Source organism: Amblyomma americanum, chromosome 7 (genome assembly GCF_052857255.1).
Source record: "Amblyomma americanum isolate KBUSLIRL-KWMA chromosome 7, ASM5285725v1, whole genome shotgun sequence".
In the NCBI taxonomy this organism is placed as follows: Eukaryota; Metazoa; Arthropoda; class Arachnida; order Ixodida; family Ixodidae; genus Amblyomma; species Amblyomma americanum.
In genome coordinates this window covers 97690556-97713751 of record NC_135503.1, presented here as the reverse complement: position 1 = coordinate 97713751, position 23196 = coordinate 97690556, and the positions used below count along the sequence as shown (strand labels likewise).

The 23196-nt window shown below is 47.0% G+C and overlaps 1 protein-coding gene across 1 annotated transcript in view; it reads right to left on the bottom strand.

The window, feature by feature from the left end:
• Window positions 1-1146: 1146 nt before the first annotated feature.
• Window positions 1147-23196, bottom strand: part of LOC144097965 (uncharacterized) — a 42230-nt gene continuing 20180 nt past the window's right edge. Inside the window, exons 6-15 of the mRNA XM_077630555.1 lie at window positions 20888-21006; window positions 19346-19431; window positions 18433-18465; window positions 14636-14737; window positions 13380-13475; window positions 13219-13272; window positions 12250-12547; window positions 11659-11831; window positions 7945-8185; window positions 1147-2085 (exon numbers count right to left, since the gene is read on the bottom strand). Of these exons, the coding sequence (XP_077486681.1) occupies window positions 1391-2085; window positions 7945-8185; window positions 11659-11831; window positions 12250-12547; window positions 13219-13272; window positions 13380-13475; window positions 14636-14737; window positions 18433-18465; window positions 19346-19431; window positions 20888-21006 (1897 nt within the window). The 3' untranslated portion in view covers window positions 1147-1390. The remainder of the gene's footprint in view (window positions 2086-7944; window positions 8186-11658; window positions 11832-12249; window positions 12548-13218; window positions 13273-13379; window positions 13476-14635; window positions 14738-18432; window positions 18466-19345; window positions 19432-20887; window positions 21007-23196) is intronic.

Below are 23196 nucleotides of genomic sequence, written 5' to 3'. Positions count from 1 at the left end.
TGCCAATTTTTTCGAAAGAATGGCGTTGGGCATATCAAGCTGCATCGGGCGATATTTGAAAGGATACCATATATAGTCAGCACCAACGGATACCCCGCAAAGCACAAGAAACGTGCACAGCCAGTGGACTGTAATCGGTAAATTACAGTACTCAACAGAAAAATAATCCGACAGCAGGCAAACAGCCAATTTAGCTCATTTATTCATATCTTGAGGCAACAATGTCTCGCTCACATACCATTGTGCGCGAAGCAAATTAACAAAAAATCAAGATTGCGCTATCATCGGTTTATTAATAAGTACCTCACTTTATAAACTTGTTTTTCTTTTATTGCAAGTAATAGTTTTACCACACGTTTGTGGAAAAACGCTACTGTTTCAGTCCTGCCTCTCTTAACACTGCACTTCGAGAGCGTCGAGAAATGGCATTTCAGCGATTCTCTACATGATTTATAGCGGTTCCCGCCAAATGAAAACTAACAGCACCTCTGTTTCGCACTTGATGCACTACGCAATAAAGGGTTCACCCAGCTTCGGAGTGGTAGCGCATCGTAATTTAGAGAACGCCCGAAACAGCGACGAGCCTTCTCTTTCATTCTTAACTATAAGTATAAAAGCTGCATCGGAAGAACAGCAAGAGCCAGCAAAATTAAAATGTCACCGACTGGGGTGCCGGATCATAAGATTACAAGGTGTGGGCACCAGAAGAGCAAGACAGGCGGGCTGACATCAGATAATTGATGAACAGTAGCCTATTCCTGAGGATTCACGAAATTCACTCTTGCGGCGAACACGAGATGTTTAGCGCTGGCCACGTTTGCGGAAGGCTAGAACACAAGAAAACGCTATCAAGCGCCGCAGTTTGGCAAATTACTGCTTACACTCCCGAAGCGCTTCAGAGCACGGCACCCCACAATACAATCTATACATGTTCTGGAGCACGCAAAGGTGTTGCCCACACGACAATATACTTTTAAGCAATGTGTACACTTTCGCCTTTGCCTGCCCCTTATTTAGTTTAGTATTCGAAAAGAACCATTAACAGCTCGCAGAATCCATATACAATTCACTCCTTTTGTTGTCACTTGTTGTCACAAGATCAGTCCGCCACAAAAGGAGAGCTCGGTATTGCGTCCAAGTTAAGTGAGTTTGTCGGTACGGTGCCCAAAATGGTTTTGAAGACATCCGCAGAGTGTTGGAGAAAGCACTGCGCGTGGAGAACTCTGCCGCCAAAAGGAGGAAAATAGCCCGAAAAAATTAGTCCTGCTCAAAACAAAAACTTGTTGAGCTTGCATATACGAGAATTAGGGCAGATAGGTTTAGTTTCGTTGTATACGCAAAAGTAAAAGCCTTTCAGTTATAGGTTTGTTGTGTCATAGTGAATTTTCGGTTAGGAATAGTCCGTTTGCTGTTCCGCGTCCTTGACCTGTGCCTTCGGCGACGTTATACTGAACGCTCCCGAGGGCCAGGCCCGGAAGGAGTACGATGTCGGAGGGCCGGAGATGGGCGCGGTCTGCTGGAGACTGCTGTGCGGGTGGACCAGGAAGCTCGCACCCCCTTGTCCCGGAAGAAAGACGTCATACTCCCCCGCAACCTCCTCACCGTAAGCTAATGCTGCCTCTCGGGAGCCGTCCTCTTGTTCCCGGTCTTGTGGGCTGGGTGCTTCCTTGGGCGACAGCTGCTGGACGGAAAGGTTGGACGCAGACTGGCGACCGGGGCTGATCCTTGCGCTCGCGGCTTCCTTTTGCTTGGGTACATTAGGTGGAGTCATGGCCGAAGGGGTGTCACCTTCGAGGACGGCTCTATCGGACACAGCAACGAGGCCAGGTCCTTCGGCAAACGATAGCCGTCGTGCCAGGGCTTGCTTACCCGACGGCCTAGTTCTCTGGCTTCCACTGATATGCGCGGGTGAATACTTCGGTTTGAAACGGGAGCGCTTCAGTAGGACACGCTCAGGCGAATCGTCTGCGGCACAGGTCTCATCAAAGCCGTCTGAGGGAACGACAGCTCTCGGTGAAGCGACGGAGGCGGCTGCTTTTGACTCGTCATGGGACGCTAGCCCTGAGCGTGTCGGGCTTGCCCCCGCTGCAGTGAGAACCAGATCACATGTGATCAAGGAGACCTCAGAAGCCTCAGCACATCGCATTCACGAGTTTTAAGAGGCAAATCCTAGTAGACAGCACCCCTGAAAGCGCTGAGAACTAAAGGACCTGGTGGCGTGTCTTTGTTGCTGTGATATTCACCCCCGAATTAATTCGTGTGGTCGGTCCAGAGCAGATATTTCTCGGTGCGCCATTATTAACACCTTACAGTGGCAGGTCACATATAACGTATCTCACAGCGTAGTAGCCCTGATGGGTTACATTTCCGCCGCTGACTGCCGATCGCATTCGCCAGCTTAACCCAAGGCCGGGGGATCGAATACCGACAACTTTGGCCGCGTTTCACTGACGGCGAAATACAATAACACCCGTGTTCTGTGTGATACCAGAGGCCATTGAAGAACCTATGGACTTAAAAATTAACTTGGAACCCTCTTCTGCAGAGTGTTTTGTTGTTCAATTGCCACTTCGATTTTAAACCAAACATACCATACTAGAGGCGCTATTTTGCAGCACATGCGAGAAATGAAACCAACCACTAGAAAAATACGCGTGCGGCTTGGTCCTAAAAGCAGAAAAAAATGAGCTGTAGTATTTCGCACGTAGGAGCGTGTTTTTGTTCAGTGGGTTGCCACTGCAAGGAAAACACGGAGTTGCTTTTTTAATGATAAATGACTGCAGAATTCTATAGCAAGTCTCTCTTCATGACATTGGTGCTGACTACAGTCTGGTAGTGTTCTTTCGAAAAAGGCAGTGTGCCTGTTCACAGAAATGTTTTATTTAGGCGGCTCTGTGTGACTGAGATGAGGTGATAAGACTATGATGACTATATTTTGGAAAGAAGAAACTGCTCCGCCAATGCTGTAGCCAATGAGCGCCTGGATCATTGTTGAGTTAGCGCCTGAGAGGCAGTCTCTTTAACGCAGCGAGAACTGCGAAATGAATTTAGGAGCGTAGGATATTACCTAATACAGAGGCTAAGGGGAAGGCGTTCCACGCCTAGAGCTGCGTTAAGATGGCAGTTTGGTAGCTCATTTTTAGACGTTCTTTGTTTGTTTCAGTATCAAGCCCGGCGATCTCGTCGAAGCTCTCGTCGTAGCTGAGAAGTGGCATGCCTTTTCTTGCATGAGGGACACCTACTCTAGGCTATAGACCAAGATCAATTTTTTTTTCCTACGAGGCAACGCTGAGTATCTGGTTACTGTTCCCTGCCTACATTGTCGCCAGCCCTTTTTTTACTGGCTGATTGAACTGGTAATCGCGTAAAGCCGAGAAATATTTAAAAATTTTATTCCGTTATTTTCAATGCCGCCGGTGAGCATAATGCGACCATATTTATTTTGAATAATCGCTGCTATGCGCAGCTGCTGCTACGTTGCTCTAGACTGTAGTGGTTTCCTTACGCGTCGTGCCTCGAAAGTTTTTTTTGCCTGCTTTAAGTCAACAGTTGCAGAGAAAGCGATGAATCTGTTCCACTAGTGCCCAGCTGGTTTGTTGCTATCACCACCACAGAAATGTCCGCTTCTTTATGGGTGCAAGTCAGCACTGTAACCAGTTTCCTTTGTGAACCTTATTACGGCCCTCATGATTGAAAAACTGCCGTCACCACTACAAGACAAAGGGTGGGGCTCCTGACCTGAGATTCTGTTGTGGCTCCTCAAAAGAAACCTGACGGAAAAGCAACGACCCTGTATTACGCCGGCCACGTCAACCGCCGACGTGGCACCGAAAGGGAAACCGCATGAAAACACGGAAAAATGGCTGGAATTGTTCGACCGTGTGGCAGCGCTGAAATCGGGACAACGACGCATATCATAGGAATTCATTTTCACATTACATAGCCCCGCCTCTACACGGTTCGAAAATCACGAAGAAACCAAGAAACTTTGCGCTGATTCGGTCATTCGGAAGCCTTCAGCGAAAGGAAACAGCTGTGCAACTACTCCAGGCGCACGTCCAATATCCAAGTGAGGTGGTCATTTCTTAAGCTAATGGCATGACGCGCTTTTTCCGACCAGCCAACGCCGCCATGGCCAAAGAAACGAAGGTCCAGTTTCTGACGTGCGGTGTCAAGGAACTACTTTTCGCTGGCTCCCCTAAAAACCATTGGTTGCTCTAAAGCCCTAAAAAACGGCCGCTTAATTTACCACTGAGGCATTCTCAGTCAAAAGGACCTTGGACACCTGAACTCGCCAATATGACTGGCAGCTGCAGGTCTTCTTTCTAAACATCGAAAACTTTTGTTCAATAAATGATGAACTGCAGATGGTCATCCGAGAGATTCGTCCGATAAGAATTGCGACGTCTTCCATTTTTTTCTCCGTAGCAGCAAGTAGCGTTCCTTGTGGGTGTCGTGCAAGAGGAAATTCAAAAGGCATTAAAGACACCGCCAGTGCTACGGTCAACGACCACTCAACCGACGACGCCTGTGTGAAAAGTGGTGACCTACGACGCCGAGGTCTGCACCCAAAGGTGCCCCGCAAGCAGGTGCCGGGATCTCTTTTTATCGCCCCAACGACCACAGCAGACCAGTAGGCAATCCTCGCGTCAATCACCGGCTCCAAGGAAAACAGATGTCTGGAGGACCCGCGATCAACGCAGACCATTCTGCTTCCATTGCGGGGAACCCGGCTACATCCTACAACACTGCCCATACAGGCGGGTATGGGACTACGTGGCTATACACTACCGAGGCACAGCGGCCACGCCCACAGCGACCCTCAGAGATTGACCAGTACTGGCGCTGGTACGGTCATCAGCAGTCAAACAATCTGTCCCGTTCCCCATCGCCGTCCACGACATGCTTTGCGTCGCCGGACCGCAGCTATACAGCTGCTCTGTGAGGCAAGTCCGCCAGCACGTTGTAAGGAACGCTCTAAACGGTAACCTCTGGAGATGGTGTTGCTCTACAGCGGAACGCTGAAGACCCTCCATAGACTACCCATAATGACGACGTATCTGCTACCACGACGCCACGCACGAAGATTAGTCCATCAGTGACGCGACGAAAGTCTCAGATGACAACGCCATCCAGAAAACCAGCGACGAGCCACAATTCCAAAGTCACGATCCCCATACCCGCAGAATCCGTGCCAAACTCCGAGGCCAGCGTGCAATTCAATGGTAGGAGCCGCTAACTTTGAAGTGACATTCATTAGCCGCAAGGTTACCGCCTCAGTAGACAAGGCAGCAGACTGCCCCTTTATCAGCGGTCTCTTTGGTACCAAGATGAAGTTCGTCAAGACGGCTTGGGACAGCCAGCAATTCCGCAACACTCGAAGCCACCAAATTAGGCCATCGAAAAGATGCATTCCTTGAGTGAAGGTCAGCACACGGACCTATCTCGTGACCTTCGTAGTCCTACAAGCAGTCTCCTCGCGACCTAAACTCGGGGATGGACTTACCGACTGCCCATCCAAGCGGTCGGGGATCTTCGCTGCAGCCTTATCACGCTTTCGGCGGATTAAACTATACTTTCAAACACAAACTTGAAGCATCACGTACGCCTGAGTATCATCGATCAAGAAGTGAGTGTCCCACCTTAGTCAAGCGTCATCGCTCCTGTGAGAGCCGTAGATAACGAGGCCAATGAAATCACCATCGAGGAAATGACAAAGCTTCTCATAGACCGAGGTCTCCGCCTCGCAAGAGGCGTCGCTCATTTCTGCAATGGAGAACCGAGATGCTGGTGTCTAACTTCAGCGAAGAATACCGTCACCTCAACAACGGCACAACCCTCACTTTCTTGGATGAAATTGCCGAAACTGCCCACAAGCCACCGGAAGGCGACGATGTGGACGCCTTTTTGCGACCAATAAGCACCAACGGCTTTGCTCAACGCCAACCCTCAAACCCTCAGCTAGTGCGTCTCATCGAGTACCTTGATGGCAAGACTTCACGACTCGGAGTGTTCAAGCGGGGAATATCCTGTTCTTGTCTTCAGAGCGGGATCTTTCTGAAGAACTTCGCACTTAAGAAGACCATCTTCTCGTTCTCCTTGGGGATTTGCGCCGGGATATTCTAAAAGCATTGCACGATGAGCCAACAGCTGGCCACCTCGGCTTTACTCGAGCCCTGAACTGAATTCCAAGGCATCTATTACTCGCCCCCATCTGTACGCGCGGACGTCGCACATAACCTGAACATTTTTGAATAAAAATGCCGCCTACGAGACCAACTGGATATCTTCAGCCAGTTCGGCCATTGAGACCTTTCCAGCACATAGATACAGACTGGCTTAGCCCGTTCCCAACATCGGCATCCGATAACAAAAGTACAATAGTAGCAACCGGCTACTTGAGCTACTACGCCGAAGCGAAAACCCTTCACCGTGATACAACGGCAGAAGATGTCATTTACTTTGTTGAAAACATCTTCATTCGCCATCTTGCTCCAGAAATTTAGATTTGGCCAGAGGGTACCGCATTTACTGTAGAAGTTACCTAAGCAATCCAGCAGTATTAGTGAAATGAGTCACCGAAAGGCGACTGCATATAATACACAAATTGAGCTAACGAAATGCCCGAACAAGACTATCGCCGATAAATTCGCTATTATGTCCATGGCGAACAAGAAACCGGAGATATAATCCTCCCCTACGTCGCCTTTGCTAACAACGCTGTGCAGGAGGCTACCCAGATGACGCTATTTAAACTAGTGCGCGGGAGGGAGGAGACGACCACAGTCGACATCATGCTACTAAACCTCACTGACGAAGGCAACCACGACGTATTGACGCCCGACGCTACAATCTACTTCGACGCGTGGACACTCAATCGCCACCGCCGACTGAGCAAAAAGCTTTCGCGCCGCTACATCGGCTCTTACAGGATCATCTGTCGAACCGGAGAACGTGACTTAGAATCGTTCCCGAACAAGTCGCAACATCCCAGCGGCGTCGCGCACTTCCATAACATTCAACTATCGAAGAGAGATGCACATAGGATGTGCGAGCGATGGCAAAAAGTGTATTGCTGCCAGTGATATATATTATTGAGCTGGCTCACTCAAATTGATAATATCTGCTCTTCTGCACGCCGCAAGCTCGGTCAAGTCAGACACAGGTTAAAATAGTGCCCCACCGACGTACAGCTTCTGCCATATAACTCAATCAGATCTCGGTTAAAATACGCCTCTGAAGTTTAGCATCATTTTACTGAGAAAAACATTCACAAGCTTGGACGGATACAAAGATCCGCAGATCGATTAATATACAATTGCTACAATTGCCATTATTACTCCCCGGAATTCATGAGAAACAATAACTTTAAATCCTTAGTGTCCTCGAGAAAGCTAACCCGATTATAATTCCTCTTTAAAGTTTATTATCGCAAGTTCCTTCTTAGCCCTTCAACATACTTACAGCCTTTAACGTCTAGAGACACAAGACATTACTATGCTCATAACTAGACCCCGTTATTAGCCCGTACAAACATCTTAAAATATTCTTTATTTCCTAGGACTATATCCGATTGGAATAATCTACCCTGTCGTGTGCTTGCAGCCGAACACGTACTCTGCGACTGAACGAGTTTTGGCTGTTAACCTTTGTTGCTCATTTGTTACAATTTGCCTTCTGTATTTCCTCCTTTTTGTGTTCTTTCATCCCGTGTACACAACCCTACATTTGGCATTGTGTAATGATCGTGCACTGTACGATTACCCACTCTTGGATGGGTGCCTTGTAACCAATGATGCGTAAACCGTTCCGAAACCTCGTCGGTAAGTAGGATCTACCTTCTTCCTTCTCTATTCTCTCGTGGGCATGTTTGGCGTAAACATGCACATTTCCTTGATAGAGATAATTGATTGATGGAGTATTTTCGAAATGAATGTCGCTTACAGTTCCGTGAGACATCAAGCGATGTGGGAGGCAGAATGCAGATGTCCGAAAAGGCGACGGCGTCGGTGTCGTACAGCGTGGCGTCCCCGAAGTGGCTCAAATCATGGCGAGGGGCTCTGCCTGTGAGCAGGGCGACCTGCATCGCCTCAAAGCTGGACAGCGAGGGGGGCCGCTCTGAAGTCTGGGCCCAGATGTACGACACTCGTTCCAGGTTCGGTATCACGCGCAGGGCAGCGCCGCTCTGTGAAAGCAGCGCAAAGCTGATACATTCATAACTGGTTTTCAACACCGTTCCTTCAGAGCATCCACATCGCTGGCAAATATGTAGTGTGCCAGACAAGGCAGTCGTTATTCCAGTTTTATACCAAAAATAAAACGAAACAAGAAATGCAAAAAACGTATATAGAAAGGAATGTTGCGATTACTGCAGAAAATTTTACTCCTAACAGGCAGCATCCTAATAAAATCAAGAAAAGAAAGCTTCCAGCAAACAAATAAACTAAGATGGAGGATTGCTTGGATTGGTAACAATTGCCCGTGGTCTATCTTGGCAGCTTTGACACAGGAGAATGTATTCTTATCTGGCGGATGTGGCTTGTGAATAGCTTGTTTATTGTAATTCCTCGAGTAGTTGTGTAGTAGTGGGATACAGCTAAAGAACAAAGCAGCGGATATCTCTTAAGGAGGCCGTGTATCCAATGGCATCAACTGATTGGTGTGACATCATGGTGATAATCCATGGCTTGAGATGATTATATCCGCAAATTCATGTATAATTCTCTTGCAGGTGAAGGCCCCAGCGTATTCATGCTATCAGCTGCAAAGGGATTAAGCATAACTGCATAACCGTCGGTCGAGACCATTGGCTGTCTTAATCCTTAATCCAACTATGCGTAATCCAACTATAACTATAGCAGAGCAACTATACTTAGCGTTTTCCTTCATCTTCTATTTTATTTCTTCTATTTACTTCAGAAATTCTTGCGAACACTGTTTCTGGTTAATGGAAAACACAGCGCGAAAGATAGTGGCCAGGACACAAGCGCTTTCATTCGCGCTGTGTTCACCGCCAGTTAGTAATTCACCAACTAGCCAAGACAAAAGTTCTGACCGCTGAAATTAAGCTCGTGCAAGACGACGCCTTTCAGTGGGGTGAAATTTATTAATGCTTCAAAGGGTACCAAGCCGTTGTGAAGTATCATGAAATGAATACGCTGACGCTGACGCTTCAGCACCAGCGTCCTTACAGATGAGAGATTAATAAAAGCTGCATTCTCCAGAAATAACGTTTCAGCCTCTATCCAAGCTGCCATGGAAAAGCACTGGTATAGGATGTGAACATCCTACCGACGCGTCCTTGTATGAATATTACGCTGCGTGCGGCTATGCAGAGTAATCAAACTTAAGCTTCACATATTTCTTAAACACACGAGCTGATAGCTGCAAAAAAAACAACCTCTGTACGTCAATTACGTGGCCGGGGGATACAAAGCGAAAATAATTGTCACCGTCTGGAACCTAATTGACTAAAATCGATTTATGGTTTTAGTGACTCCAGAAAGTGGGTGTTTTATATTGGAAACTAAGTTGTATTCATGTATAATTCCATTTGTTAGATTTCTCCTAAAAAAGCGCGTGTTCCCAGATATTCAATTCCAAGTTTTCAGCGCGATCCAACTAATTCCGCATGCAAGGTGGTAGGATCAGCGGGCCACTAGTCCCGGCGTGACGCGACGTTCCGTCTGCGAATGGCACAGAGTGACCGGTGATGCTGATAAGTGTTTGCTATTCACTTTCGGCTATTGAATGGAAGAAACAACCAACGAAACAGCTGCGTCACAGGAGGAATGAGTTTCGCGTCGACTGCCACGGCCTTGCATGCCCAAATGTGCAAACTTACGGGGAAATTTGGAGGAAAATTCTCGCGAGACTCATGCTCCAGGACAACTCTACCAAACAAAGGTCTAGAAATGCGAGCACCCCTAAGTTCTGAACAGAAACACTCACGCTGGCTGCGGTGGTGAAAAAGTATGTTAATATACTTCAGCAGACAAGGGAATGGAACAGACGGGCTAGTTTTGACCTACATGAGTGGGCCTAACAGTCACCGAAGCCAAACAGCTTCGAAGATTTCCTTTTTTAACCGAAAGTTGACGATCACACTCTTTGTCCCCATGGCCGCAGATGGATTTCACGTAGCTCTCAGCGCCTAATATTAAGGAATATCTAAAGTTTAATTCTGATCACCTTGTATGTAAAGCCATAACGACATGGGTGCCATTTAACAGCGAGAGTGTCGCAAAATTCGGCGCATTTTCGAAAAAAAAACAGCGCAGCGCGGAAGCAATCGCGCCCGCGCACGACGTAGAGAAAACGAACAGCTGAGAAGGAACCCCGAAGAGCGCGTAACCTTGTGTGTGCTGCTGCCCTTTCTACTTTGCTCCCCGGCGCGGCGCCAAAGGGAACATGGCCGCCTGCGCCGTCGATTATTCCAGAAGGTTCGAGTACATTCTACCCATCGTCGTTATGAACGTGGGATCAAACTTGTGGCCATAATACACCGCAAACGCTTCAAGATGCCTCTCGGACGTTCTATGAGCGCCATCGTACGAGTATCAAGTGTCAAAGGCGAGGTACCAGTCGTACACACCTCGACCGCACCACGAAGAAAGGGATTAAGGAAAAGGTGAAAGGGGGCAAAGAATCAAGTACTAACATGTGATGTTAATGCTTGTCCTCGTCGAGTCCTACCGACTTACGTGGCTATCGTAACCGTAATCAATATTTTGTCCGCGTGAATCTGGACAATTTTGAAGCGAAAAGCTTCACTACGCGGGTCAGAGCCGAGCTTCGCGTGAGCCGAACTCGTGAGTTATGCGCATGCGCGAAAACGAGTGAAGTCACCCGCCGCGCTCCTCGCCGCTGCCGCAGCCGTCGCTGCCGCCGACTCCGTCGCCTGACCTTTCGGCGCAGCCGCGCGCTACTGCACATGTGCGTCATGCGCATGCGCAAGGAGGCTATATAATGCGCTTGCCAGAGAATAGGCGTGCGCACTTGACATGGAAGGGAAGGAGAGTGTGGCTGCTGCTAGACTACGCAGAAAAGCTGAGAAACTAAATTTGTCCCACCCAGAAGTACGCGCTTGGGAGTTGGCTGCACAACGGCGAAAAAATTATAAAGCCAAAGCTAAACGCGCAGCCGAAACGCCTGAACAGCGGCAAATACGCCTTGCTGAACGACGTCGGAAAGAAACCGAAAAGCGTGTCTTGGCCGCATCTTCAGCCAGCAGCAGCCAAGCGAGTGAGGAAGATGAAACAAGAGAGTCAGAAGAGGAAAATCCCAAGAGTCGCCATTACAACGACCACGTGGTACGACTTAGTGAAAGTGCGAGTGCGACTAGGGTGTTCCACTCTCCACGTCTTCCTATGTATACAATACCAGCTAAGCTACGAAGCATAACCTTGATGTCAAACCAAGCATAACTGAAGCTTTTCGCTTGTATATCCAGGCTTAACCAGAGCTAAACCACTGCCTAATTTTTTTTTTATCAAGGCCAACTCTTCAGTGTGAATGCAGAAGTTTTTCCGCGAACTGCGGACGCGAATGTGTTGCCGCTAAGTGGCGACACAGAAATGGGCGTAAATCTGTCCCAGGAGGCCTGCAAAGCCTTCCCGAACTTTAAAAGAACACAATGGCCAAGTGGGGATGCCGTACCTGTGTGTGCGCGTCCATGTGCCCGGTGGCATCGGCACTTCCCAGCTCGGTGGGGTCGTGCAGAGTGGGCGGTGAGGCCATCGCGTCGACGGTGGTCAAACTGACCCGCCGACCCCCGCGGCTTCGGGACCTGGCGTGAGCATTGCCCTGGCGCCTCGGGTTGGTGTCGTTCTCTGCGATGAGCGCCCACAAGGTTAGCTTGTCAACTACACGCGGCTTCTCCTAATATAAGAAGGTAGGCATGCAACTGGTAGGTCTGCAGAGAGTAGCCACAATAACAAAGCACTTTTACTCGAATGGCATAGTCGCTCGAACTGCATCAAACTTTGATAAGTTCTGTTAAGTCACAGCGATATATGTATTCGGCAATGACAAATTTGAAGTGCCAATGCACTTTTCCAGGGTAAACGGCTTCCTCTTCATAGCATTGACAAGCCGCCCAAAGAAAGCGTTGAGACGCAACGGTCGCCATGACGGAGGATTACGCAAATGCGACTGCTGTCACGTCGAAACCAGCCGACACGTTTGCATCAAACGACGATGAGGAAAGCGGAACGCTTTTTCGTGTCCTCCGCCAAGGACGGTGCCTACCGAGAGGCGTCGCAATAAAGGACCGCCTGGAGACCGGCGTCAACCATCCGACGCAGGTGCTCAGGAGAGAGCGCGTATCGGCGCCCCCTCGTCGGCTCTGACCGCCCTCGCTGGGCGCCTGGCGGGACCGGGACCTGCTGGTTCCAGCGGCGCGCTTCTTGAAGGTGAACCAGCGCCACGGGTAGCGCGGGTCCGCAACCGAGTACGTGGACACCTCTGGTGAAATCGGTATAGAAGCCCGCGCTTCGTCTTCTAGCGCGTACAGGTAGCCCAGGAAGAACCAGATGAGAACGAACACCTGCGCCGTTCGAATTCGCAAAAGTTCTGCCTCAAGAGTATGACGCGACATCTTTAGTGGGTTATTCCACATTCATGCAGAAATAATCATTCTCTGCTTAACATTCATATATAACGGCGAGCCCTCGTACCACTACCAGCACAGTGGCGCAGCAGTTAAGCGATGCGCCGCTGCATTCGCAGGTGGTTGTTTCTATCACAGCCAGCCACCTAGAACTAGAGAACTCTGCGGCAAACACCAATTATCATGACGTCGCAGACAACCGTTTTGCACCTAGCAACGTGGCATCGCAGACGGCTCGAAGGCGCAAGGCAAATTCTTACATTTTTGGCTGCCTTTAGTGCCAGAAGGACAAGGGTCCAGCTATATGAACTCTTGGCACATTAGAGCAGTCCGTGAACAGCGACTGCCTTAGCTACTATGAGCATCACTCTCATGAAAGTGCTGTTATCGCCGCTTGCTTCAAGTTATCCTTACGGGGCTACAACATTCAGAATTCATGTTTTCTCACTTGCAGCGCCCGCAATGGCTAAAGACATACGATATAGTTATTACTTTACAGATCATCAAGAGAAGAGTGCTTAGTGATCAAGTGGTGCCTTCAACTGGGCGGATACTATAAGGTCCGAAGACAATTAAGCATTGCATAAACTTTGTGCTCAAGAACTTACCCTCACTCCGGCTACCAGGGTGATGATCAGGAGCACACTCCAGAAATACCGCGCCTGCAACGACGCAGACCATTGAATAGAAGCACGTTAATTGCTGACAGCCAAGGCATAACATGTGGACTCTCTGAATCCAAGCATTTGTTATTTTTCTCGCTTCTGACCTGTGGATTTGGCCTCTCAGCTAAGTAGGTAGGAAATTCGCTTGTGGTGCGTGTGGGGTCTGTGCTGCTGGTCGAATTGTCGCCGCTGCTGCGCACCTGCGAAAAGACGTAAACAAATTTCCCCTTTTGCATTGGCGACTGCTGCACGAAACTGTTGTCACTGTACAGATGACGTGTCAAGAGCAAAAATGTATTGCACTGTGCACTCTAAAATGTGTCACTGAAAAAATGTTCAGTAGAGCGGGTGAAAAAGCAATGAACCGAATACAGATGGTGAAAGAATCTTTAAATACGGGTGAAAAATAGGCCAAATTACTTCTTTACTGCAAGGTAAGGTAAGGCATTATTAGGTATTATCGTAAGGTGTAATGAACAAAGGAACATCGCACCTACGTGTATTTTCGTCTTTTAGTTTTGCGTATACAACAATTTCTCTTCACTGTTCGCCTTGCATTTCAAGTTAAGAAAATTTCTCTTGTACATGTCATCTTCTGTTCCCGCCTTACTCAATGCCTTTCTGGGCCCTGTAAGTGTATCAAATAAATAAAAAAGAATCTCGAAAGCGATTAGTTTTGTGCACGTGTGAGGAATGTTTGTGACTGTATATAGACACCGTAATCATTCGGTTGTGGCTTGAGGAAGGTTAAAGCGATGACGTACACTACTAGGAGCCTCCAGACGGCATACCAAAACAAAGTGTAGGTTCACTGAGAGCATCGGTTTCAGGTTTCTCTAATGTAGTACCAATATATCGTTTATACAGAAAATCAAGAACGAGAAAAAGAGGGCGCGCTAACCGGTTTGTAGTGAACACATAAACTTGGAAACGTAAACAAAAGTGTGTATAAGCTAATAGCACACTACTGGCAGAATTGACGGCGATGGCTTTAGGTGAAACGGTTATCTACTTCAATGCCATTTTTTGGGAAACGGGGTCAAAAAATAAAACACGCCTTATGACATGATGTCAACATTTACAAAACTCTAAAAACATAAAATATCATTAATTTCTCCATCCTTAAGGCTAGAGCTCGATTAAACACTAATCCCGACGTAAATAGCCAATCAACCTGCATCGCATATAAGGTTTTTGAACATAATGGTTAACAGCAGCGTAGAACATGTGTGGTCAACTCTGCAAAGCACTCCAAATTGCGCAAGGTCCGAAACTTGGTTCCTAGCTACGAAAAAAATGGGAATTACTCGAGATCGTCCTCAATACGCTCAAGCTCTTGAGCACCAATGCTGCTACCAACCTCTGCATATCTATGGAAGACTTGCATGCACGCAGCGGTCCAGGACAGGAAGATGGTGACAGCGTTCCAGGCAATGAACACCTTCAATATCCCGATGAAGTTCTGTGAAAGCGGTCCTCACCGTTAAAGACACCCAAGCGCAAGGGAATGCACAATTCAAAGGCGGGCGTGTGGAAGTCACAGGATCAAGGCAGTAAATCTAAATAAGGGCATAACAATGCGAAACTGTCTAGAGGCAGCATGTCTGCCGGCAATTTTATACTTTTCAGATTATTCGAGGATCAAGGACCAGCTATTAAAGCTCTGCCCTCATGGGTGTGAAGTTTGCTGCTCAGATTCGAAGCACAACTACTCCGCTACGACAATAATGAAGCCCATGAAATACCGAGTAATGAGGCTTTATTGAACGTAAATAATCAAGGTTATCAAAATTATCATACACTTTCCACTGCGTTTCTTGTGTCCTCGTGTCCTCGTCTTTTCGCGCTATAAATTAGACAAATATGTACGAACCAGCACTACTGTTCTCGCACTAATTATCAGCTTGTTCTGGTACACCAGCTTGACCGTGACATTAGTAGCTGGGTCACGGCCAAGATTTCCTCGCATGCTCAGGCGGTATGCACTGGCGCACAGCCGCGCTGGGGCACAGCGGTGGGACGCCGTCAGCCGCCATGCTTGGGGTGCACGTAGCAGACGAACTCCTGCACCGCAAGTGCGTTTTCTTCGCACGCAGCATTGCCGCTTGGAATCCGTGTCCATCGCAGATTCGGCCGGCTGTCGCCGGGCGCGATAGCGGCACGTGACTACATCGTACACGAATGCCACTTCTACTGGCCAGCTTCACTTGTTAGCGCTAGTCTAGCAAGGCGAGAAATAGGCACAGTGACAAAAGTTTGTCGCGGGTTGGTTACTCCCGACTGTGCGATCGAAGGTCCGATAGTGGTCAATGAATGCAGCACTTCCGTGAGATCTGAGAGCCGCATGTAGCTCAGGCCCACTCCCTGGGAAGAGGCCAGTGATCCGGCCGCTGGCGACAGCGTGTGCGGCGCATGCATGAGCACAGTGGGTAAATCTCGGGGAAAACGGGCCGATTCTCTCTTGTGCGGTGCACACAATGGACACACATGACCGGACTTGTGAAGCTTTTTTGCTTTTGTGTAGAAAAGTTGCTTTTCTACACAAAGGTTGTCGCAGATTGTAACAGCGGCCGCTCATAAGGCAGCAAACTGGGCTTGGTCGTTGGTCACTTTTGCAGCTGCGCCGTGTTGACAAACGTCGACACAAGAGTACCTGGTAGCTTGCACTTGATAGTCCGCGCTTCGCCGCTGCCGTGCCTCTATTTTGTGTTGCCTTCTGACATCACAGCGCACGGTGCAGAAATCACTGCTCTGTTTCGGTAGGGATCGAGGTTGCCGCACCATATCTCGAGCTTGCAGTATCACCCTGAGGCCAGCGTAGATTTAACATCGTCGTCGATAAAATACCTCACCTGAGTAGCCCTGACTCCACCGACAAACGAAGCGCAAGGCCGAAGAATTGATTTCAAGATCGAAGACAGCACGAGTTTGCATACTTTGATTCAACTTTTAAGCAAACTTTGGTTGCTGTCCTGCACTTGTTTGTGGCCCACTTCGTCCAAAAAGTTCGCAAGTCACTCTATTATTCAAATATGAAGCATTATATTATCGCAAAGGTAAGTATAGTGGACCTCGGAAATCAAGGGTTATGCGCAGATACGCGGTCCACAGTGATGCTAGAAGCACCGCAGACGCGCCGCAGCTATCACGTGGCCGTGTCACCAATCTCAACCCCGTGAATGTTCCTGAAACAGGTGCGGCTTTCCGGTTTGACGGAAGCGCTGCTCTCAATGACCGACCACTCACTATCCGAGCTTCGATCCATTATCGGGGGGAACCCAACCCGCAGCCACCTCTCATCGCTGCTCACGTTTCTCGAACGGCTCGAGAGCACTGACAAGCGCAGCAGCCTGGTCGAAGCGTCGTTCACTTGCGAGTTGCGCGTGGCTATCGCACCCACCGGCTACCGGCCCTATCTCCGATACACGCGGATTCCAAGCGGACCGCAAGCTTGGCATACTGCCGCGCCGCGGCGCGCTGTGCATACCACCAATACGAGGGCGAGACATCTTCATCACTACAGCTTCGACAACTCCTGTCCCAGCTGTCCCGCTTCATATGCAAACGCGCAGCCTGTCCTTTTCCCCTACCCTGAAGCTCTACAGTACGTTCATAACCTTAACCTCCTCCTCTCCACTGCGCTGCTTATGGTTCTCCTCTCGGAGGTTTCGCTTTCTTCTGGTTCTCTCTCCTTCTTTTCACCACATCTGACAAGTCTCGTCGTCTCTGTTTCAACACGATACCCGACACAAGGCATTCCCCTGTTGTGTCAAACGCTGGCCTTGTAGTACGCAGCTGTAGCATGTCCAGCAGCATTCAGTCTTGAATAAATGTGCATATTTCAGCACGGCCAAAGCAAATGTTGCGCAGTCGTCTTCAGTTCATTTCCACGCGCACGTCATTTTTAGCGATAAAATTGCATAAGTTTTTTGGCCACCTCAAATTATACTTCCCAGGGAGTGAATGACGGTTAAAGGAATTTTACTTTCTTTTAAGTGAATAGTTGATACTTAATGTCTATTTTTTTCTAACGATCTTGAATCGCAACAAATAAACGTTGGAACAACCTTGACCGTACCTTTATGCATTCAGCCAACATAAATGCAGCCTTCTCTAAAATTAACCTAACGCTTTGCAAGGAGCAACGATGAGAGTGACGCTTGAGTTATATGGTACTTTTCAACCAAAACATGCAATCCAAACACCCTTGATTGAGTACAATGCAGGCAAGCTTGTAACGCTATTAATAAATGATGTCACATGAGAGTAATGAGGGGGTTATAACGAAAGTTTTGAAGACAATACAACTGTACATATAATAAATGGAAGGCACAATCTAAGGTATTTATGGCAATTGGCTGCTACTTGAAAAACATGTTTGGTGTAAGAACAGCCGGAAAACTTCTGGGACGCAATGCTTGAAATGTTCTTTCGTAATTATCATTTAAATATTATAACAAAACTCCAAGCACAATATTAGAATGGTGCCAGGATTAACTAATTACGAGAGAACATCCCATTTAAACTTTTAAACGAAGCATAAGCACAGTAAGAGAGTAATTGGCATCCACCAAGGCATAGCCATACGGCAACAAAAGAAAACAAACAAAGGAGTAATGAACAATTACTCCTTTATTACAAATCTACTCCGCCTTAGGAGGTTCCCTGAATCATTTCGCCAGCACTGATCCCACTTAGAGCTATTGATCAATTCTCTCTCGCCCTTGCATACGCTATCCCTCTCGGTTAGATCAGCTGTAGAGCGACTGCTCTGGTGGAATGGTGGTCCCGGGTTTGAATATCGGACCAGAATGAATTTTTCTTTAACTACGAAGTTTATGTGCAAGCTGTACGGCTTTCTTTTGCAGCCGTAAGGCTGCATTTACGTGGAAGCCACTGATTCGTTATTCCTTGATTACAAATCAACACCTCAGAGGATTCCCTGGAGTCATTTCACCATTACAACAAAGTTAATAAATGTTAAACCAATGTTTACAATTGTTAACTTCTGACACTAAAAGTATGTTTCAATATAACATGCAACGTTATACCAAATTACATAACAATTTTATAACATATTTTACACTTAGGTGCTACATGAGTTTCAAATAAGCCCTAATAACAGTTTCTAATAAGAGCGATTTTGCTTGTACTTACGTGACCTTCAGAATCAGCGTTTGCGTACTCCTTCTGAAATTTAAGGTAGAAACATTAGCACGTGAACTTCTCCAAATCTATCGTTGTTCTTTATAGCGACATCACATTTGAAGAGCAGCGATAACTTGCTGCCCCACATTTTCAATGTTGCAGAAAGAATGAAGAGTTCTCCCTAAATCAGAACTCACTCAAAACGTGCTCGCGAAACATAAGCAGACATTTTGGTGCGAAAGCATTTCTTCACGAGGTTTAACCGGCTCATCGAGTTTGTGCGCAGCTTTATCTTGATGGTAACCTTGGCCATATCATAATGAAATAAATAAAATAAATATTGCCGCGACCTAAATGCGAACCCACGGCGGCTATCCACTGCACGAGAGCGCTATGCTATAGCCGTAGGAGATGACGCATCGTGCCAAACTGCAACACATCTTCGCGCTGTGCATTGCGCCACACCGTCTTCATCAACTAATACTACTGTTCAACTAATATCGTCGACAAACTTGCCGACGACCCAGCAAAGCAAGGCCATGGGCCGACCAGGCTAAACATATGTTTTCGCACGTCTGCTCGGTTTAACTACATTAAAATTCCACCGCATCTTCCGCATTCAGTAGCTGCGGTAGCTCATTGGTTAGCGTATTGGGCTGCTGACCCGAAAGACATGGACTCGGTCCCGGCCACGGCAGTCGAATTTCGATGCAGGTGTAATTCCAGAGGAACGTGTATTGTGCGACGTCAGAGCACGTTAAAGAGCCCCAGGTGGTCGAAATTATTCCGGTGCCCTCCACTACGGCGTCACTCATAACATGCGTCGTTTTCGGATGTTAAACTCATATAAGCCAAGCTAAGCCAAGTCTTTTGGATCCTGTCAGAGCAAAATAGATTTCAACGAAGCAAAAGTAATGCTCACCAAGTACAGGCTCCACATCAGGATGAGGTCACTGGCCGCATTTGTGAAGAGCACGAAGTTGAAGACCGTCTTAATAGCATGTTCCTCTAAAAAAAAACAAAAGAATGAGTGCTCGACCCAAATACTGATTTAAGGCTAGTACAGAGCGGTATTATTTCTATCAAATGAAAGAATAACAGAAGAAACGAGTGTAGTATTCGGCATCCATGTCGGCTCAACGACAGCTGAAAAATATTACGCTCACTGCTCCTCGGCTGCAGTCGTGCATCACGGCAATTTACGGGACTTTACGCAACAGTACAGGCACATGAGGGTGCAAAACTCACTTTAGAGAGTGGACCGAAGCCTAGCTTGCTTTCTTAGTTCTTCCAGAAGCATGCAATTTCTTTTGCCAAATATATCAAAGTAAAAGGTTACCTCATCTCATAGAAGCCATTTTAGTAGCGAAACTATATAAATTCCGGCTATTGCCGCACTTGCGATAAAATAACCGCTCTATAAGTGTCAATTCAGGTAATCGGGATGCGTGTTTCTGTAGCTTGAGAGTGCATCTGAGCAGTTTAGCGACGCACATAGTAGTTTCAAAGTAAGACCATATTTTTTCCAGCCCTAAATCACATTCGTAAAATTTTCGGTTGAAACGACGAAAAATAACTCGAATAAGAAGCACAAATCGAAATTTCCTGAAGACAATTTAGGTTTGGCCCTTGCGTGCTGGTTCTTGTTTGTGCTTAAAATGATTTCTGCCCGCTTTAATAACTCTAGTCTAGATACATATATCGTCGAAAAATAAACACTAATAATATATAGCCAGGCAAGAGAAAATTCCATCCCAACTGATCTTCCTGTTGCACTAAGGGGCAATTTGCATAATTTTTCACGAAGCGAAACAAAAAAATACGCTTGGGGAAAACGTTGGCACCACAGTCCGGATACTGACATGCTGAAATATTATAGAAATTCACGTCTGGCATCTTAGCTCCACCAGCCTCAAAGCTGTGCGTGGATAACAACAATATCCTGATAATGATCGGTGGTGTATGCAAAAACGGCGCTATACACTTAGACTTTGCACATAACCATGTCACGTATACTATACGCGCCACATTTCATACCCAGCAATTATGGACAAAATACAAAAGCATTTTTAAACGGAAGAGAGTTTATGAAAGTATATTTTGATATAATGTAAGATTTCACTTTAACAACATTGATATCCGCAGATTTCCAGTGGGCACGCTTGAATTTTTTGCTATTAACGGTTTTGCTATTATCAAAAGCGTTCCCCGACGGAAGCACTAAAACGATCTTACTAGACATCGAAAGAATGGACCATTGCGTTCAATGCCTTACCAGTGCCTTACAGTTTTTCAATACTAAAAAATTTTGTCCAAGAAATTTGAGCATGGTTTATTCTTGCAATGCTTTTGCGATGATTGCTACGATTGCGCATGCGAGTCTTTAACGCACGTTATGAAGTGTAATACAGGAAAACTTTCATAAGTTTGCTTCTGGAGGGCCGGGATGCAGTCATATATATACCTTCTGTCTGGAGCAGGCCAAAGCTTTCCAGACCCCATTCGCTCGACGTACCGAGCAGGCAGGCAGAGTTGTAGCACTGGAAAAGCATCCACACGAAAAATCCCCACTGGTTGAGGTAGCTGATAGAATAACAAATAAAATACTCCTCTCGTGACTGCAACACGTATAGATTATACAGATACGCTAACACTCCCAAGTTGACTTGAACCTTAAAAATCAGCCATGAGTGATGCATGACCCGCTTTATTAGTATTATAAAAAAAACACTTTCGATCCACTGCAAATTCTGGTTTATCAAATAATTCCGGCGCTCGCATTGAAGAGATTTTATTGCCTGCGGAAATCAATAGAAAGCACCAAACACTCAAAATTACTGTTCTTTTTCATGCTCAGCTGCATGCAGCACGGGATTTCAGCAACAAAAACTAGAAGCGCGTCTCAAGGTTTACTAGGTTCTTGAAACTTCCAAGCCACTTGTTCGCTCAAGAGTACACTGCAGTCCTTTCATTTCCCTATATAACACCGCACGTTGAACTAATTTTCCTGATTCTGGCTCCTGAACGCTTGCTGCTGTCATAGTAATACCTCGACACAGGTCGTTAAAGGCGTTGTAGAAAGTTTCACAGAGTCGCATTGGTTTGTGTTTAAAAAAAAAAATAGCACGTCAGCGAAACTGTTAGTCTTTAACTTGCAGAATGCCCTGTCACTCATTGAAAACATATTAATTAAGTTTCTATGGAAAGCACTTCATCCTATGCGCGGATTTTATTCAGCACAAAGCGTTCCAGGAGTTTGAGAAGCAACGAATGAAAGCAGCCGGTTTCCGCGTAAGGCGAAAAATAAAATGCAGGCGAAGCACGGGCTACGGGAACTCCGTCGGGGAGGCCTGCGGATTGACTTCCAACACCCACGTTTCTTCGACCAGCACTGAGTTCGCTAGACGTAAGAGCGGGAATATATTGTTGCGTGACGGAAAGCCGATAAATGAGATGAGATGACAGATGGCTACAGAATTATTTAATGGCGGACGGCCGGGCGCGAGCACTCCTGTCCACGCCACTGCACAATTCGTTTTCTGCTACTCCGTCACAATATCACCAAGAGAGAGTTCCGCTGACGCAGCTAGCATTCTGACCCAAGCAGATGAAACAAGCATCAACTGTAGCTCTGAGTTAAGCGTGCTTTTGGATATTACTAATTTCGTCGTAAAATTGGGTCAAAGTTGGTTAACAAATCGTGCCTTTACTCCTGCGGCAATGTGAATTTCAACGAAAGCTAGTGTTGATGCTAATCGTAGTATTTAGTAACAATGGGCTACGGTGTGGGATGTCGCGTTTATGCCACCTGCGCTAAGCTCATTAGGGAGTAACATTCTACAGCTGTAAATTTCATTGACAGCATAAAAACAAAAGAACCAGAAATAACTTGCACTTGTGTTTCCTTATTGTCTGTACTGGTCGTCCCTTGCGTTCTGTGCGTTAGCCCTTTATTAATGAATCATCGGCAAGCCCCCCCCCCCCCCCCCCCCCCCACCTTAAGCTACAGTACATTCCATCTCTTGTAATGTCAGAAAAAAATTAAACGCGAACAAGACAAATGAGCCACAAACTGCAAAATAACAAGTTCTTAGGCAGGGGAAGCTCTGTACTAGGTGAGAGTAATGTCACTTCGAAAGTGCGAAGACTTCTACAGAAGTGTTAAACTCATTTGTATTTGCTCTGTAGGAGCTAATATGTTGGTGCATCGGTGTTGCTACCACAGTTTTCTTGTTCGCGTTTCATTCGTTGCCGATAGTTCTTCCGGCCTCTTCAAATGTTTGACTCTGCCCCTTATATATAGAGCCCTCGTGTAAAATATGCAACCCAAGGGGTTCACTTCTAGCCAGTGTAGAGGTTCTGTTAAAGCAAATGTGGAAGACCTCACCTCTGCAAAGATCAAAGAGGGCAAGCCTGCTAAGCCCAGAAGTAGAACTCGTGGCCTGTATATTTTTGAGAAAGGCTGTACCTGGTGTTTATGGTTAGCGCCTATGTGTTTTTGTTACCTTAGTGCCGAAGCTTATAAGCTTTGTGCTGCAGCAACTAGCCCACATCCTTACCCTAGTGAAGGCCTTTTGCAGAGAGGGTAGAAGTAGCTGTATGCTGAAACAAACTGCTTGGTGCAGGAATAGGGGTAGGGGTGCGGATTAGGCGTGACGCGCGGGAATGCACTCGGCTATGGTTAAAGGCAGCGAATGATACGGCTCGCCGCGCTTGTCACGCTGAAAGACGAGCATGTTCCGGCAGGTCAGTGTGATGCGTAGGACTTTATTT